Source organism: Schistocerca nitens, chromosome 2, assembly GCF_023898315.1.
Source record: "Schistocerca nitens isolate TAMUIC-IGC-003100 chromosome 2, iqSchNite1.1, whole genome shotgun sequence".
NCBI lineage: Eukaryota > Metazoa > Arthropoda > Insecta > Orthoptera > Acrididae > Schistocerca > Schistocerca nitens.
The window spans coordinates 141,545,701-141,565,900 of NC_064615.1; the positions used below are offsets into that span (position 1 = coordinate 141,545,701).

The window sequence follows — 20,200 nt, forward strand, 5'->3', positions numbered from 1 at the left end:
CAACTGAATAACTATAAAACTATAGCGATAGCATATCTCCAAAGGGCAAGTTCAGAGCTCGTCTACTGTGTGTAGTGTAATTAAATTAATTCTCTCGCCCAAAATATTTGACTTAGCCACGTCAGACTTTTATTATGATTACTTACCTGTGGGCTGATTGCACATTTAAAATTGAGAGCTTCATCGGCCATCAGCAAAGGAAACAATGATTTATTCGATAACTTAAAGTGGTGCATTACTAGCCCAGATGCTAGTCGGGAGAGCGGATTTGATCAGGAGTTCCCTTAGCCGTCCGCACCGCGGCTTTATATGTAAGAACGCTGCGCGAGGAAAGGAAGGCCCCAGTTCTCTCCAGACGCTGATTAGCGCACCACCTGTGCCGGGAGTCGCGTCGCGTCGGTATCATTGCTATAAACAGCCTCGGATGCCGTAATAAGTTACTCGGGATATGCGTAACCATGAAATCGTTTTCGAGTGAAGTGTTAATTCTGGGATGACTTTAATGATCTATCTTCAGTTTGCGTATGTCGTATTTTCACGTGCCACCACGGGACAGACATTCTACCATTATTTAGCGTGGCGTTTGATGAACATTATCATCAAATTATGGCGAGCATTCACTTAAACATTTAATTTGGACAGTTATAGTTGCATCAGTGCATTAGACTCTGAACTGCTCTGGTAGTTGGATTGTGCGGAATCTTTTTGGTCTGTGACTTTCAGAATATAATGAACATTTTAGAGAGAATAGTTTTTGACTATGAATCCCAGACAATCTCCTAATTCCTCAGAGCTATAAGCTGTAGCTATAACTGTATTTCTCAGATGAAGTGGGCACTAGGAATTCTAATTACAGGCTTAACGTTTTGCTAATCACTTTCTGGTTGCCAATATTGTAGTTAGAGAGCCAGTGTTGAGAACGGCAAACAACAGCATTAAATAAATAGTAGGAACATATATAACAAAAATTATTCCACCCGCCGCCCCACAAACGCTGTGAAAATCCAGACTCTATTGCAGATCAGATTAGGAGAAATGATGTTTCCACACATGTTTTTCGTTATGCATCACATGAATTGATTTTCTGAGTGAGAGAGTTTCAGTGATCAATGTCTCTGCTGGAAAATTACATGTTAAAGTCATCACGTCATTACTGCAGTGACGCATTGTGGTAAATTTTGCCAGGTGGTTGAGATTCGTTGGAGAGCTAGCAGATCCTAGCCAACAGGTTTAGAACAAGTATTGAAACCCAATGATAACGATTTTGAGGAACTTCCTGGTATTATCTGTGAATATGAATGTAAACTCGATGAATATCCTCAAGAAACATACTACCACGCTTTCTGCAGTATTTCTAGGCCAAGTCACCTGTTACAAACTTCCAGGTGCTGTGTATACCCTATATAGCAATGTATATAATAAACAGACCTGGTTTTATGTCCATTACCTAGGGACCACATAGTAAGTAATTCACTTTACGTTACTTGTAAGATGGTATATTCTATGCGATGTGTCAACTTCAGTGAGAGTATTCCAGTTACAGTTTAACGAAGATAAATATTGTGCAATTTAATGCATAATACTGTACTCTTTGATTAATTACACATCTTAGGATGAGTTGATAGATCCTTGGGGAATTTTATTTAGTTTTTTTTTGAGGAGGTTAGTTGAATCGATGAAATGTGCATACACATTCTCTCTCATATTTCAAATATCACGAACTTTACTGTACTTCGGTATGTTTGTATTCTAACAGATGCCACTGGCTCTCTACAAAAATTGTAACATACTGATGGAAGGAAAATTACATGTTTTCTTGTTAATCCATGTCACATGTGAGTTGTATGCCTATATCAGACGGCTGTAGTGGGGGATTAGCAATTTAATGGGACTATATCGTACATGTGTACAAAGATGCACATATACTATTATAATTTTATTGTCTTCGGGATTGTTCCTTATTTCTTTACTCAGTTTCATATGCCATTACTGACAAGTAGGTGGTGCAGTTTCTCAGTTTCCAATATTTGGTGTAGAATCATGGGCAAACGAACGGAATTGTGGCACAAAGTTAATCTGAGCTCTGTCGTTTAAAAGACGCCGCATGCACACCTTGAGCAGTCTTCTACATATAACTTGAGTGCTGTAAATTTTTTCTCACGAGCCCCGTATTGTGTCTGCAAATCCATGTCGTATCGTTTCGAAATTCAAACACTATCTTTTGCATTTACACCTTACAATGCGCATAGTATTAGCTGCAAGTCACATTGCTTTTCTGTCTTTCAGATCGAATTTTACTCTTTACCAATTACGAAAGCTACAAATGACAGAGTAAAGACGGAAAAATACAACGCACGTGGAAACCAACAGCGTTTTAAATACTTAAAAACAATACAATTCATAGAATCTTGAACTTTCTCTAGAAAGCTGTGCAAAAGCATTTATTAAATACACGGCACTGGGCCCAGAATGCGTCTGCTTGCAACACCAACGGTGAATAATTTTTTCCCACACTTGGTGTATTTCTGACGTTGAACTTGCTACGGAAAAGAACAGGCAAAATTCACGCCAAATGGAGTTTTCAGTCCTGTGTCAATGAATAAGGTTTTTATGCAACAGCGTTAAACGTGGCCTCTTTGCTTGCGTTTTGTCCGAAAAAAGATATCTTGTACTTACCTTTAGACGTTACGTATATGAAAGCGCTTTTGAGGAAAAAATGAGCTATAGGCACACAAGTCGCTGAGTCTTGGTACCTCGATTTTGTTCGAGATACTTCGAGAGAATAGCAGCAGCCCAGATAGAGATTTAATTTTCGGAATTAACAGAGATGTCTCTCACAATTTCAAGTTCCAGTGGTTATCCATCATGCAAGGTAGATAGCAAAAGCTATTTATTGCTCGAACGTGTATGTACTGTCACGTGTCACTTCAAACATGCAATACAGTTTGTGTTACTTGTTTTTCTCTCATTTTTATGGCAATTAGATACATTTTTGTGGCACATTGATACATCTTTGGGGCAAGCTGACGTATTTTCCCTTGTTGAAGCACGATTTTGTCCACCTCCATCTCAGTTTTCTAAATTACCTCCCATTTTGATGATGCCACACATTTAAGAGATCATTGATGTCATGCGATCTCACCAGGGTTCAGTGTCACTGATGACGACACAGAAAAACTACTTACACCAGGACATAAAGCCAGGTCCTTATAATGAAGCAGAATGGGAGAGTGTATAATGAACAGATCTATACCAAGCGTTTCAGACATTACGATACTATTGCGTGATTTTCGTGCATTGTTACATACAAGCAGAAATTTTCAATTGTTTTATCCTACACATGTTATCTTTATGAGAATCAATTAACTTATGATGAGATTTGATGCGTAACAGGCAAATGTAATTACTTTATGGATATGTTGCTCTATAAATTCAAACTAAGTTAGACCATAAATACACAGTGAATTTATTGTTTGTGGGAACAGGATACGAAAAAGCAGTAGTAATAATGACTGGACTCAATGTAAAGACACTGAAACAATGCCAGAAAAAATTCAGTGTGGTACTACAAAGCTATTATAGAACTAATAAATGAGTTGTTTACAATGAACACTTGATGAAATTTCGATGTGAAAGGTGATTTACTCCAACATACTGATAGCTCAAACTTGTTCCCACTATGTTTGAAACTAAATTCTTTAATCAAGTTTCATGAAAGCACAGAGATTTCAATTGTGAGCTTAATTATGTACAATTCAAACAATATTCAGAAAATTATCGAAATGTTGGATATTATATAAGCACAAGCTGCGGTAGCTGTATTATCTTACGCGCCTTGAATCACTTATAAGTTTTGTCTGTGGTGTGTTGCAACAAACGTGTTTTAAAAGTAATTTTTGCATTTCGACTACGTTTGTTGTTGGTGAAAGAGCTGGTTACGTTTTAACCTCTAGATCTGAATCACGATTGAGGGATGTACAGACCATCAAACACAATGAAGAGTGACATAAATTGAGACGATTTCTTACAATAGATTCAGTTGTGACAGAGCAGTGCACTTTTGAACTGTCTCTCAATTCCGTTGGACGAAAGAGTAGTCTTAAAAGTCGGATGTTGAAATCTCGACGAAATATTCGCAAAAAAATGATGTTGCTGCAAAACAGGAAAGCTGAACCTGACTCTGAACTAGAAAATGTATTTAAACTCATTACTCGATCTCTGTAGAGACTGGAGCAGTTATTCCATGAGGAGAAGACATGCCAAGATGAAGTTAAGGGAAATAATGTATTCACGAAGGCAGAAGGAGGAGTTATTGCAGGAGAAAAAGAAGAAGGAGTAGAGGAAGGTGGATAAGATGTGGAAGATCGGGGTGCTGGCGGTGGTGGTGGTGGCGGCGATGGTGATGATTTTTGTATCACATTGTGGGTGATGCATTCTACAACAAAAGAGATGTTCCCAGGCAACCAAGAACAATAGAACTATATTACTTATCCAGAGAATACACAGTAACATAAGTTTCTGACTAGCAGCTGAACAGCTTCTCAATGAATGCAACTCAAAGATCGTCCTGATCTGATGTGAAACTGGACTACTCGATAACAGCGCTTGAATGCATAGTTGCCACAGTAAGGAAACAAGGCTGTAGACACAGTTTGTATCTGCTACACTATCAATGTCTTGGTTCCGACTGACATGCACTGCCCTCTGTCGAACAGAACTCGTTGAACGTCGTCTGGAACTGTAACTCGCACATTCACAGACTGACAGGCGAGCTGATGGGTTTCGTATTATAATGCTCTCCAACTTATTGGGAAGTCGTACTTATACCACGTGGCTTGCAGAGGACAGCTAGTGCCAACGGTTGCAGCACTGTATCCGGCAGATGAATTGCCACCAGATATCGTAGTGACTGCCATAGGTGTGATATCTCTGATTGAGTTTGATGTGCTTTGGCAGGGCAGCAACCTGCGGCTCTCTGCTGTGTCGTTGGTGACTGAATCGTAAGCTTCCAATCATGGATACGACATTCCTTTATTCCTACAGAGGAAACTGCGAAGCCATCTCGCTGTGTAGTTTGCAGCTGTAATGTTGGCGACAGCCGAGGTTGCAGCACCTCTTTCCCCTACGGTGGAGATCGCAGAGCCATCACACTGGGGCCCGCAGCTGTGACGTAGGTGTCTGCTGCAGAGGTGAAGCCATTCTGGAGAAGAAAGTGACTTGTGGAGGAAGGGGAAATCCTGACTTGGGACAGAGGTGAGGGTGTGAGTGGCGTCCAGAAGGATGCTTGGACAAGGGCATGGCAGGTCCGTGGCTTCGGGGCTGCAAGCCGTGTCTTGGAGCATTGATGCAGGCCGGCCTAGAGGACAGGGGCAGGGCGTCAGTGGCTGACTGGTAACAGATGTGAGGGTTCTGACGGGGCTGGCCGGTCAGCAGTGGCTGGAAAGGATATGACAGCAGCTGGGGCCAGATGCAACAGTGTTAGCAAAATGTCCTGGGATGTCGTAAGACACCATGTTGCCAATGGTAGGAGGAGGCCATAGCACTGAGTCACCCACAGTAGGAAGACTGGCCACAGCTGCGAGCTTCCAGCAGAATGTGTGTCAAGAAGTGGTGATTCAGGGTCAGTGGGAGCAGAAAAGAGATGAGCGATGTGACCATTACCTGGAGAAAGGGAGTCAGCAGAGTAGGTGGGTGCCAATGGTACAGGAAGAACAGGGGAGGATCTGATGGAGAGGACCAACGACTGGGATGACTGCAGAGGGGCCGGCTGAGAAGGGTTGGGTGCAAAGGGGACAGATGCACTAAAGCTTATGGCGCTGAAGTCAGTGATGCTGGAGCTGGTGGTATTGGAGTTGGTGCACTGGAGCTGGTGGTACTGCAGTTGATGCACTGGAGCTGGTGGTACTGGAGCCAGCAGCACTTGAAGTGGTAGCACTGGAGCATGTGGTACTGGAGCCGTGATGCTGCAACTGGTGGCAAGAGCAAGCAGCTTAGGAGCAGGCAGCACCAGAGCAGGAGGAGCAGGAGCAGGAGGCACTGGTGCTGTAGCTGGAGACGCCAGAGCAAGAAGTGCCAGAGCATCTGCTGCCAGAGTAGTTGGCAGCATAGAACATGGTGCTGGGGACAGGTTGTGCCAGAGAAGGTGGCGTCCAAGCACATGGTAGACCCATGGTGCACAGACCTATAGGGCCTTCGATGCAAGTATTGGTGGGGCCCAAAGCACAGACACTCTAGCGCCCATGACCCAGGAACAGGTGGAGGCTGAGGCGCAGCTGTTGGCAGAGTACAAGGCACAGGAGTCAGTGGCAGTGGAACAGAATACACCAGAGCATTGGCCAGCATAGGATGAGCTATAGGTGCCAGGACAGGAGGTGCTAGGGCAGGAGCACCAGGTCAGGATCAGAGGAGGTAATGACGGAGGCGAGTGTGCTAGAGGCAGACGACAGGAGGCTGACAGACTGGAGGTGGCGAGGAGAGAAACGTCAGGAAGAGCAGAAACATGAAGGAAGTGATCCAATGCAGGAAGAAGGCGGGCCATGAATCCAATGTGTTGTGAGGGCAGAGTAGCTGATTCCTGGGCAAGGGTTGTGTTGAGTTGGGCAAGTCGCCATAAAAGTAGCTTGGTGGTGTGCAGGATGTGCTGTGCATGTTGCAGAAGCTGTGCTGTCCTGTCAGTTGCACGTTGGAGTGGATCGCCAAACGACCCTAAATTCTGACTCCATAACTGGACAAGCTGCAAGAGCGATAATTCTGGCGAGGAAGTATCTCTGGCAAAGGGATCTCTCTTATCCAACGATGGGGCGTGGAAAGTCCAAAAACTGCAGTGTAAATGTGAAGTACAGAAAGTCACAGTAACAGAGAACTGAAAGGCATAAAGGCACGAAACAAGGAAGGACCACCTATAATAAGGAAACAACATACAGAGAAACGAATGAGCCAAAGTGCCGCTTAATGGAAAGGAGTGACACAAAAAAAGCAAATAAGCCAAAGTAAACAGCCAACAACGACTGGTGGAAGTCTGAATGCTGGGAAAAATCACGAAAACACCATGTAGAGGGCATACAAGCGAAGAGAGGCAGGTTATCTGGGTGAGCAGTAAACAAGTAATTTTCTTTCTTTTGTGTTCTGATGAGAAACTGGGCTGTTCTACAACAGTTCTTGAACGTATAGTTGAGTACACTGTCTGTCACAGTATGGAGACACTGTCATAGGCATAGTTAGTTTATGCTACACTTTAGGATTTTTTTGTTCCAACTGACATGCACTGCACTCTGATGAGCAGAACTTGGACGTCGATGTCGAACTCTCAGACTGGAAGTCGCTCACTCGTAGACTGATTGGCGAGCTGATGGTGGCGTCTTATAAAGCCACCCGGCATACTGTGACGTCATTCTTGTAATACGTGGCTGGCAAAGTCGAACTAAAGCCAGTGCTGTATTTGGCTAATGTGGTGCCACAGTATACTGCAGCGCCTGCCGAAGGCATGATGAGTTGCGATTGAATTTTAGACGTCTCAGGGCGTGTCATACGTAAGGGCCGGTTCCCACTAGGGCTGCCGCGCGTCAAAACCGCGTGGTTGAGGCTTCGTTGCCATGGAAACGCTGTCAGCAGCGCGGCACAACCGGCTCTGCATCGCAGTTTGCCCATGTCGAACTGCTGCTGCTGCTGCGTGCTGTGCAGCAGGTGCGCACCGCCATCACAGAACACCATCACACACTGAGTGTGACATTAGGTACAGAATCCCTGGCCGTACGAACTTTCGCCGAAACGTTATCGCGGACACGGCAGCAGCTATGAAATACCTATCATCCGATTACAAGGAAACTGATCAGTGAAAAAATTTGATTCTTCTGCATCTTTCAGCCTGATATCTTCACTCATAAAAACTGAATTTCGTTGTGGTTACTTGTTGTATCAGATTTAAGCAAACCACTACGCGAAATTTTATTCAGTGTACAGAGGTAAAAAAGCATTGCATAGACTTTGCGTATAGTTAATTTTAGGTAATACATTATTGCCTATGAAATTTAGCCAACATACCAAAATTGGTTTTAAAGTTGAGAGCATGTTTTTTGCAAATGATAGCTTGCAAAGAGCCACTTATTTTGTCATGTGATAAGTATATAAAATCTATTTATCTGTTGAGATGTGAAAGTAACCATAGTTTTTCACAGTGGCTCACTTATTTAAATTGTATTTAATAGCATGTGAAATGAGAATTACAGTGACGGTGACGTGGAACACATCAATATTTACAATATTCTATATAGACCTACAGACGTTAAACCGAAACTTATTTACTGGTATGTCATTAGACGCAATTTGCTAAGTATCTACAACTATTGATTATTTCGTTCTGCTCGTAAAAATGCTTTTTTCTTGCTGCAATGTATTTTATTTGTTCCAGACGTGTTTCGCCTTTTACTTTAATGCATCTTCAGGGGGATCTACAATGATTCAATTTTGTTTCGATATGCAAATTTGTGTATTATAGAACAACATATATATATATATATATATATATATATATATATATATATGCTAATGATTTGTGCTCCTTTCTTTTTTTTTTTGCTGTTATTGTTTGCATACAGCGTTTCTGTACGCACGCCTTACTGCTTGCACGCCATTTCATCGGAATGTTGTCTCCAGGTACTTCAGCCCAATTGGAAGGCGTTCAAGTTGCAAGTTATGGTGACTACTGGAGGTGCTGATCTGTACAGAAGGCATGTGCAGATCAGTTGTGATGGCTCTCTCTACACACTGTGTGCCAACTTACCATCTGGTTTCCGTTTCACCAGGACGTCAGAAACTGGAGGAGGTCATCCTCTTCCACGTCCATGCTAAACTGTATGTTGAGGCGAAGCAAGATGAGGTGGCGGTGAAATTGACCAACTTCTCCCACCCATGTGGCCAAACGACGATCGTGTCATTCACACGTCTGTAGAAACAGGATGGTTTTAGTTGGGCTTGCTCCAGAGGCTTATGCTCGAGATCTTCTCTTAACAAAGTTGCCACAGCTGACGACAGAGGACACCCCATGGCCACGCTGTCCATCTACTCCCATCGACAGAAAGCAAGTTGAGATGGACAGAAGCTCAAAGAGTCTCGTTGAATTGGTCTCGACTTTCTTGTTTATGAGTTCTGTGGAGTTCGTTAATGGTACCCTGGTGAAGAAGAACATTACATTAAAATTCAGCCACAGGGCATTATCATTGAAACGAAGTTGTTGTAGATGTACAAAATGACTCGAGTTCTGGGTGTGATGTTGGCATTCTCCACAGTGGACTCATGAGGCTAGTCAAGTGCTTGGCCACGCTGTAAGTTCCTTCGCTTACATTGCTCACTATGGGCTGCAGAGAGATGTTCTCTTTGTGGACTTTGTACTGGAGTATCAGCCTGTGGTCGAAGTTTCTTGTCAGTTTTCGCACTGAGGGTATTGTGTAGACGTTCAATGGTCATTTGTCAAATCTCCTATTTCCCTACACGCTGCTGATCTAGAAGTTCAAAAACTTTCTGTTTATATTCTGCACGCAGGAGTAACACAGTAGCTTTTTCGAGAGCGCTTCATGCTGGTAAGAGAGAGAACCCACCATACTCTCCACTTTTTGGATACCACCTCAAAAAAACTACTCAATGTCCATCTCAAGATAACTTCAGGACTCTCCTCCTTCATGGTAGTGGGTTGACGCTATCACATGAGAGAAGGCAGACAGCACACGAAGAAAATCTGTAACTAAACAGACATCAAAGCATGAATGTCTTGCAGCATGATGAAAACAATGCAAGAACCACTTAAGCAAATTGTGATCAGCCTTGTAGCAGCACTACCGTTTGGAATAGGAAAAGTGAGTTTTGGTGCATTATTTCTGAGTAAGCAAGTTACAGCCAGGCACGGGCCTGTTTACAGTGAGTTGCGCTCACCAGCGGTTGCAAACTAAAATAGAGGCCACAGGGGCGTGGAACCGCCGGAAGAAGTAACCACAGTGGTTTGCATGGCGCAAGTCACAGGCAGAAGGGGCTCGCTGGCCAACCTAAGTGTTATGAGTGCGTGACGCGGAGTGGCGCATTTAGCAAAACACAGGCGCACAGCCACCTATATACACTCCTGGAAATTGAAATAAGAACACCGTGAATTCATTGTCCCAGGAAGGGGAAACTTTATTGACACATTCCTGGGGTCAGATACATCACATGAGCACACTGACAGAACCACAGGCACACAGACACAGGCAACAGAGCATGCACAATGTCGGCACTAGTACAGTGTATATCCACCTTTCGCAGCAATGCAGGCTGCTATTCGCCCATGGAGACGATCGTAGAGATGCTGGATGTAGTCCTGTGGAACGGCTTGCCATGCCATTTCCACCTGGCACCTCAGTTGGACCAGCGTTCGTGCCGGACGTGCAGACCGCGTGAGACGACGCTTCATCCAGTCCCAAACATGCTCAATGGGGGACAGATCCGGAGATCTTGCTGGCCAGGGTAGTTGACTTACACCTTCTAGAGCACGTTGGGTGGCACGGGATACATGCGGACGTGCATTGTACTGTTGGAACAGCAAGTTCCCTTGCCGGTCTAGGAATGGTAGAACGATGGGTTCGATGACGGTTTGGATGTACCGTGCACTATTCAGTGTCCCCTCGACGATCACCAGTGGTGTACGGCCAGTGTAGGAGATCGTTCCCACACCATGATGCCGGGTGTTGGCCCTGTGTGCCTCGGTCGTATGCAGTCCTGATTGTGGCGCTCACCTGCACGGCGCCAAACACGCATACGACCATCATTGGCACCAAGGCAGAAGCGACTCTCATCGCTGAAGACGACACGTCTCCATTCGTCCCTCCATTCACGCCTGTCGCGACACCACTGGAGGCGGGCTGCACGATGTTGGGGCGTGAGCGGAAGACGGCCTAACGGTGTGCGGGACCGTAGCCCAGCTTCATGGAGACGGTTGCGAATGGTCCTCGCCGATACCCCAGGAGCAACAGTGTCCCTAATTTGCTGGGAAGTGGCGGTGCGGTCCCCTACGGCACTGCGTAGGATCCTACGGTCTTGGCGTGCATCCGTGCGTCGCTGCGGTCCGGTCCCAGGTCGACGGGCACGTGCACCTTCCGCCGACCACTGGCGACAACATCGATGTACTGTGGAGACCTCACGCCCCACGTGTTGAGCAATTCGGCGGTACGTCCACCCGGCCTCCCGCATGCCCACTATACGCCCTCGCTCAAAGTCCGTCAACTGCACATACGGTTCACGTCCACGCTGTCGCGGCATGCTACCAGTGTTAAAGACTGCGATGGAGATCCGTATGCCACGGCAAACTGGCTGACACTGACGGCGGCGGTGCACAAATGCTGCGCAGCTAGCGCCATTCGACGGCCAACACCGCGGTTCCTGGTGTGTCCGCTGTGCCGTGCGTGTGATCATTGCTTGTACAGCCCTCTCGCAGTCTCCGGAGCAAGTATGGTGGGTCTGACACACCGGTGTCAATGTGTTCTTTTTTCCATTTCCAGGAGTGTATATAGGTACCGGTTCACTAACAAAGCATTCAAATGTGGCAGCTCTCCTGGACGGCAGGGCATGTCACACGACTGGCTAAACGCAGCAGCAGATGGTGCACCAGCATTCCAGTCCACGGCGGGTTGCTGGTTCGACTCTCTGAAGCCGACGTGGGGCCCATAGCCAGCCAGCCGCGGGCCACTCCACAGCTCACTACCGTGGGCAGTCGTCTTGGCTTCCAACACACACCGGAGGCATCCCGAGGCGAGGGCCGCACATTCGGACGCCAGATCGCGGGTACTTGTTGTCGCCGTGATCTTAACCAAAATGCAGCAGGGCACCTGCGGCTCACACTGAGCGGTGCTGAGGCAACGGCGACGTTGGACACTGAGTCGGCTGTCGGCGCATCCTGACGATGACGCAACATCATCAGAAAACTAACCAGCGGATCCTGGGGTGCAAACCCAAAAGTCCTGAGAACTTCAGCCCTTGCGCTCAGTGTGTCAGCCGCGGAATACGCCGCTCCAGTATTGTCTGCATCAACACACGCGAGAAAAGTTGATGTCGCGGTGAATGAAATGGCACGGATTGTTACCGGATGCTTGAGGCCAACCACAGCGCACAAGATGTACTTAATCATGGGGATCGCACCGCCCAACATACGACGTGACAACGCTGCCGATGCCGAAAAAACCAAGCAAGAAAAGGACATGCGTCACCCTTTGTATGGACACCAGCCTGCTAACCGACGGCTTTGTTCGAGGAAGAGTTTCCTGTCATGTACCCGAGCCCTGGAAGGGTCGGCTGCAGAGAATCGTTTGAAAAGGTGGGCAATCGACCTGAGAAACTCCCATAAAGATGTAAAAGAAGAGCTGGCGCCTGGTGGAGACCTACCATACACAGTCTGGAGAACCCTAAACCGTATGAGGGTAGAAGTGCCAAAGTGCAAGACAAACCTGCAGCAATGGGGTTTCCTAAAAGAGAATGAGAACACTCTATGTCTGTGTGGTTCTGTCCAAGATCCTCAACACCTGCTTATCTATCCATATTTAGACCAGCCCTGCACAATGAATGACTTATGGGAGGCAAATGACAAGGCCATATTGGCTTCTGATTTTGGAAGTTTGAAGTGTAGTTCCGGACACGGAAAGAAAGTAAGTAAATGTTGGAATGAAATTGACGCGCAAAAGACTTGCACAGCGTTTACCAGTGATGGTACAGGTAACAGGACCCTCAGGACTCATCTCCTCGAAAAAATACGGCCACTCGCTGAACGATGCCATTAGCCTGCACCACCTTTGCAGAATGAGGTGGTACCTGCTGATGTGCGGATCTTACGTTGCCCATATTCTTAACTTATGCGTATTGATATGTCCTTGGAGATGGAAATTGGCTTCGTCTGCGCACAGAATATTCCATGGCGATTCATCGTCCACTTCTATGAGAGCAAGAAATTTCAGAGCGGGTCAGCAAGAAGCAGCTGATTTTGTACGTATAGCAGTGCAGGCTGTTTCGTAGGATTTTGTCCAACGTGTTCGCAGGCAATTCCCCGTGTACTGCATGTTTCCTCCCTCTGCCACATTGCACTCCAAAAGAATCTGTCTTTTCGAATTTTATAATCACTTTCTCCAGGTCCTTATCAGACATCGTACCAACGCCGTTTTTCATACGCTCGAGTGTCCGCAACTTCTGCAGGACTACTGGCGCACAGTTACCGTCCTTGTAAAAGAGCTTTACCAGCAGCGCGCTATCCTTCATGGAGACAGCCATGTCGGGCGTCTCAGTCGCAAACGGAGGAAAAGCCTTGTGTTGCGTGACTGTTGGTGAGCATATTCTAACGCTTACAGCGTCATCTATTGGTCACATTTTCTTTAATTTTTTTTACTCCATGACGCTGCCCCTGCGTTTTGGAAGTGGAACTTTAATTATGGACACTTTATATATTCTTAAGTGGCATCAATTTGTCTTTTTCTCCGGGGCGACATAACCGCTAGAACAGGCACTGTTTCTGTTCGACGGAAATCATTATGAACAGACGGACAGCGTCGCCATGGGGTGTCCTCTGTCGCCAATTGTGGCAAATTTGGTGATGGAAGATCTCGAGCATAGGACCCTGGAGCAAGCCCAACTAAAACAATCCTGCTTCTACCGTTACATGGACGACACGTTTCATCGTTTGGCCACATGGATGGGACAGCTTAAGTGAATTTCACCACCACCTCAACTCGCTTGACCCCAACACACAGTTTAGCAAGGAGGTGAAACAGAATGACATCCTCCCGTTTCTTGACGTTCTGCTGAAATGGAAACCAGATAGCAAGTTGGGACAAATGTGTTCAGAAAGCCAATACACACTGTTCTGTATCTGCATGCCTCAGTAGTGACCACAGGTCGTCCATGAACGCACATGTGTTCACAGGGCGCGATATATCTTCAATGGTGACAGCCTTCCAGCTGAGCTGAAGCATCTGAAAACAACATTCCGAAGGGTGCAGCAACAAGCAGACACGGTATGCATTCAGGCACGTTGTACCTAAACAACAACAGGAAGAAAAACAGGATTACAAATCACTAGCGTGCAAATATCCCTGCAATAACTTTAGAAAGTAAGCAGAATTATGGGCGACACAATTTCAGATGTGTATTGCGTCCATCTCCTGAGACCTTGACACAATTAGGCCCAGTAAAGGATAACCTTCCTACAGCCTTGCTGCAGTGGTGTCACCAGTTCCCATCAGATTACCTGAATGAAGCACTGTCAGGCTTGGCTATCACTTGGTTGGGCGACTGCCCAGGTCTGCTGAGTGCTGTTGGCAAGCATGGTGCACTCGCCCCTTGCGAGGCCAACTGGGAAGCTAGTTGGAGCTCCAGTCACGAAAACTGACAACAGCTGGGGGAGCAGAGTGCTCACAACCTTCCCCTCGACATACACATTCAGTGACGCCTATCAGCTGAAGATGACATGGCGGCTGGTCGGTACCATTGAGCCTTCCTGGGGGTTTTCGGGTGGAGAGTTTAAAGAAGAATCTAGGCCTTCGTAAACCAGTGGTCTACGTAGCCCCCACCAATGCATCATGACATACGTTGGCGAAACTGCTTGCACAGCAGAAGAGACGTGCCACAAACATAGAGGCCACACTGAAGAACGTCAGACCACCAAATCAGCCGTGGCTGACTAGTACAGGAACTGGCCATACTATAGGTTACAAAAAACCAAAATATTTAAGCTTTTTCCATCTTCTGGCGTTGTGTGATCAAAGAGGCTATTGGAATTAGGGTATAGGCACAACTAATAAACAAAGACAGTGGCCTACAACTGAGTCAGGTACGGAATCCTGTACTGAGTTTACAAAAATCAAAGCATTCCCATAGCGTGACTTCCTCGGACTCTGGAGAGCACAGTTTTATCAGAGAGGTCATTGAAATTACGGTCTAGGACGAACAAATAAACAAAGACAATGGCCTACGACTGAGTCAGTGGGGAATTCTGTACTGTTTTTACAAAAATCAAAGCATTCCTGTAGAGTGACTTCCTCAGACACTGTAGAGCACAGTTTCCAGCTGGCCACTGTTACTCTCACCACCGCCACCACACACTGCAGCAGCTGCACAGATAGCGATAGGAGCGAAATGGTGGAGGGGGTAAAGGCTAATGTATCTAGGAGCCGACATGAGCAGAGCAACAGTCATCAGGAATCACCTGCAGAAGGCAATAAATCTGTTTGCCGATATATTGAGGACTACTTGCACTGCGGTGATTAATGTCATGGCATAGCGATATGCACATATACAGATGGTGGTAGTATCACGTACACAGTGTATTAAATGGCAGGGCATTGGCGGTGCTGTCATTTGTATTCAGTTGATTCGTGTTAAACGTTTTCCGACGCGATTATGCCTGCACTACGGGAATTAACAACTTTGAAATGGAATATTAGTTGGAGCTAGATTCATGGTCATTCAATTTCGGAAACCGTCAGGGAACTCAGTATTCCGAGATCCACAGCGTCAAGAGTGTGCTGAGAGTAACAAATTTCAGGCATTACATCTCACCGTGTACAACACACAGGTCGACAGCCTTCACTTAATGGCTGAGAGCAGCAGCATTTGCGTACAGTTGCCAGTGCTAACAGACAAGACACCGGATGAAATAACCACATACATCAAGTAGGACATACGACGAATATATATTCTAGCAGCAGTAGTAAACTGTTCGCCAACTACCATTAAGTTATCGATTTTGACAAAACGTATTGCAGCAGTATAATGTCCCAGTTCAAGGTCGAAAAACAGCCAAACACTAATATGCTATGACAGATAGTTCCATACTAATACAAGCTTTTGTGTCGCAGCAGTAATTTGTACCTATGAAATTTATGGTGATGTGGTTTAAATCGGTGCAAATGACTGAATGACATGGTATGGCGATTATTACATTTGAGTTATGTCATATGGAGCTTGGCTAAAATCCATCTCTGATTATGTGTTTTTGGTCAGTCATGGTGTTCCCGCAGTAAGTACCAGAAGAGTAGTAGAGCCATTATGTTAGTGCAGGTTGCATACATTCAGGGACAAACCTGATTGATTTATGACCCCCTCCTCTTAACCCACTGTTATGCTAATTGTTTTATGATCGCATAGGGGTTGATTTATAACATCCCAGATATAGACCATCCTTCTGAGAAGTCACCAACCCCTCCTGCTCCTCCATTCCCACTTCTCTGGGAATCCCCACGCTGCTACAAGAGCACTTTTGAGATAAAATTATTTGACTAATTAATTAAATCGATAAATTAATTAACTCCTCCCCCTCTGGTAAATCCTCCAGCCCTCCCCCTACCCCCCACACCAAGAAAAAAATTGCCGGAGAGGAAGGAACTCATGATGTGAAATCGAAGTCAATGTCTATTACATAGCACAGAATATAATGTCTATTTATAAAATTGAATTTTCAGGGGTTGAATCTCTTTAGTTGGTGGGAAAAGCTCACATCCAGCAACCACATCTCCTAATTACAAGGGACTGCTGCAGATTGGAGCTGTTGTCTTGTTGGAAAATTTTCGTGTGTGTGCTCACCTTGACATGCAGGGATCGACTGAGCTGTTGCACAATGCCATCATCACAGGACGTCCCATCCCGCCCCTCGCCCCCTTCCTCCCCACCTCTCGCAGAAAAAACTGGGGAGAAGAAAACTCATTCTGTGCTGTAAACGAAGGATCTCACGACACGAAATTCAAATCTATGTCAGAGGTCATTGTTGACAACCGGAAAAAAATAACAATTGGATCGTTTTACCGACCTCCCAATTCAGACGATACAGTTGCTGAAAGGTTCAAAGAAAACTTGAGTTTGATTTCAAACCCGTACCCGACTCATACGATAATAGTTGGTGGTGACTTTAACTTACCCTCAATATATGGGCGAAAATGCATGTTTAATTCCGGAGGTACGCATAAAATATCATCCGAAATTGTGCTAAACGCATTCTCTGAAAATTATTAGGAGTAGTTAGTTCATGAGCCCACGCGAATAGTAAACGATTGTGAAAACACACTTGACCTCTTAGCAACAAATAATCCTGAGTTAATGACGAGCATCAAAACCGGTTCAGTCAACACAGGGTTGTCGTAGCGAGACTGAATGTTGTAATCCCCAAATCCTCGAAAAATAAGCGAAAAATATACTTATTCAAAAAAGCAGATAAAAATTCACTTCCAGCCTACCTGAGAGACAATCTCCACTCATTCCAAATTAATAATATAAGTGTAGACCAGATGTGGATTAAATTCAAAGAAATAGTATCGGCAGCAGTTGAAAGATTTATACCAAATAAGTTAACACATGACGGAGCTGATCCTCCTTGGTACACAGAACGGGTCAGAACACTGTTGCAGAAACAGCGACAAAAACATGCCAAATTTAAACGGACACAAAATCTTCAAGATTGACGATATTTTACAGAAGCTCGAAATTTAAAGCGGACTTCAGTGCGAGATGCTTATAACAGTTCCACAACGAAACTTTGTCTCGAAACCTGACAGAAAAGCCAAAGAGATTCTGGTCATATGTGAAATATGTTAGCGGCAAGAAACAATCAATGCATTCTCTGCGCGATAGTAATGGAGACACTATCGAAGACAGTGCTGCCAAAGCAGAGTTACTAAACACAGCCTTCCGAAATGCCTTCACAAAAGAAGACGAAGTAAATATTCCAGAATTCAAATCGAGAGTTGGCGAAGTATTATACTTAGTAAGGGATGTGTGATAGATTCACTGGGATCAACAGACTTACAATATATTTGTTGTGGTTTAAATTTACTGGGGTCAGTGTTTTGACAGGTGCAAAGAAAAAGAGTATGTCCGGTCTAAGGGAGGTTGAATTTGAAGTGGAAAATTGCGATTTCAACACATCAGTAACCATAAAGCTGATGAAAGATTTTACAAGGAAATTATGTCCAGTCATAAGGAGGATAAGATATTGATATTTCAACGTGGTATTCGTCCCAGAGCTACATCCACCAGGAGGAGGTACAGTACTTCTAATACTTCGTTCATTATCTTGTGGTGTTGCAGTTCTTCTTATGTCCATGCTTACTATGAAAATAGGACGAGGAATTCCGCTTTATGCAAGACACCTTTTCAGTTTCGTTTTACCCAGACATGTTTCAGCATTTTTGTGCTATCTTCAGTGGGTGATTTTATTTTCTTACTGTAAAATTGTTGTTACACATTAACATTTAGAGAAACTTTTGGTACAAAATATTTACAATTGTGTAAAAAAATGATGCATAATATTTTACAACAATTATACATTCACAATTGTAAATATTTTGTATGAAAAGTTTCTCTAATTGTTAATATGTAACAACAATTTTACAGTAAGAAAATAAAGAAACCCACTGAAGATAGAAGACTCATCTGAGCTTTCCAAGTGATTTTTTGTTTCCAACTACAGTGCCCCCGTTCCTCTCGATCTGCGTTACTGGGTCCCGCAATGCTTAGGACACCACTTCACTGTCTGAGAAACGCCTTGGCACGGAATGGCAGCCTCAGCGACCCATGCACTCACTGCTGTGTGTCGCCCTGGTGTGGCACCGGATTTGCGGCATCGTTAGGATCCCGGCTTTAGACTCATCAGTCTGTGTCCCTGCCGACTCAGCGCTGTTTGGTGTGAGCCACAGGTGACCAGCTGCGTGGTTCTCGCTGGCATGGCTGAGATTACGGCGACAACAAGCGCCTACAATCCGGCATCCGAATCTGCGGTCCTCACCTCTGGATGCCTCCAGCATGTGTTGGAAGCCAGGACGCTTGCCAGCAGTAGCGAGCTGTGGAGTGGCCCGCCGCTGGCTGGCTACGGACCCCGCGTCAGCCTCAGAGGGTCGAACCAGCGACCTGCCGTGGACTGGAACGCTGGCACCCCATCTGCTGCTGTGTGTAGGTGGTGTGACACGCCCCGCCGTCCAGGAGAGGTGCCACACTTGAATGAATCTCGTTAGAAGCCCGCACCTATTTACACGCAGCAGTGCGCCTCTGTTTTGCCATATGCGCGGTTCCGTGTCACGTACTCATAATATGCTAGGTTGGCCAAGGGCCCCTTCTGCCTGTGATTTGCGACATGCAAAACTGCTACGTTTACTCTTTCAGCAGTTTGATGGCCCTGTGGCCTCTATTCTACTTTGCAACTATTGGTATGTGTAACTCACTGCAATCTGGCCCGCACCTGGCTGTAACTTGTGCTCAGAATATTGCACAAAACTAACTATCCCTATCCTAAACGGTGGTGCTGCTACAAAGTGCTGAAACATGTCCGGGAAAACGAAACTGAAAAGGTGTCTTGCATAAGGCGAAATTCCTCGTCCTATCTTCGCTCATTGGCGAATATCACCAGATTGTAGCTGCAAATTGTAATATTTAATTGCAATTACAGTGATAAATATGGGGCTTGTTTGTTAGGATGACTCTGCCCGCCATTCCTGATACACGGTTTAGGCAGTCGGTGACTGAAACAGATTGACATTTCCTGCTTAAGGCTGTTGCAAGCGGGGCTACAAAAAAAGTTCCAGCTGTCCACCTAGTCGGTTCTTGCCAAAAGCCGCAGGGACAAGTCTCGACGGTGGCGCCCTCTGGATAGCTGAATAGTGAACTAATACTCTTTATGTATCGAGCTGCCTCCATGATTGCGTGTCTTGTACGTATTCTCCAGTTTTTACATGGAAATTTGAGAAGATTCAATATCTGTCACTGACAAGTATTGCCGCTGGACTTATTAATAACATCCAAATTCCTACCACTCATTAGTAGTCTTAAGGGCGGTGAAAGCTTGTATGAGGAAATTATGTCTAGTCATAAGGAGGATATAGTCATTGATGTTTCAACGTGATATTTGTCCCAGAGCTACAGCCACCAGAAGGAGGTATTTCTGATACTTCACTGATTGTCAAATGTCACCAAATTGGGGCTGCAATAGTAGTGTTTAATTGTAATTACACCAATAAATATTGACTAGTTTCTTAGGATAACTCTGCCCGCCATCTGGATACACAGTTTAGGTAGCTGGTGACCAGAACAAGTTGACATTTCCAGCTTAAGGCTGTTGTGAGAAGGGGGTACAAAATAGTTCCACCTGGCCATCTAGTCGGTCTTGCCCACAGCTGTGGGGTCAAGTCTCGGTGGTGGGGTCCTCTGAATAGCTGAA

At 45.3% G+C, this 20,200-nt stretch overlaps 1 protein-coding gene across 1 annotated transcript in view; it reads left to right on the plus strand.

Annotated features, from left to right (window-relative positions):
* Positions 1-6,239: 6,239 nt before the first annotated feature.
* Positions 6,240-20,200, plus strand: part of LOC126234876 (sialin-like) — a 613,986-nt gene continuing 600,025 nt past the window's right edge. Inside the window, exon 1 of the mRNA XM_049943616.1 lies at positions 6,240-6,298. Within this exon, the coding sequence (XP_049799573.1) occupies positions 6,240-6,298 (59 nt within the window). The remainder of the gene's footprint in view (positions 6,299-20,200) is intronic.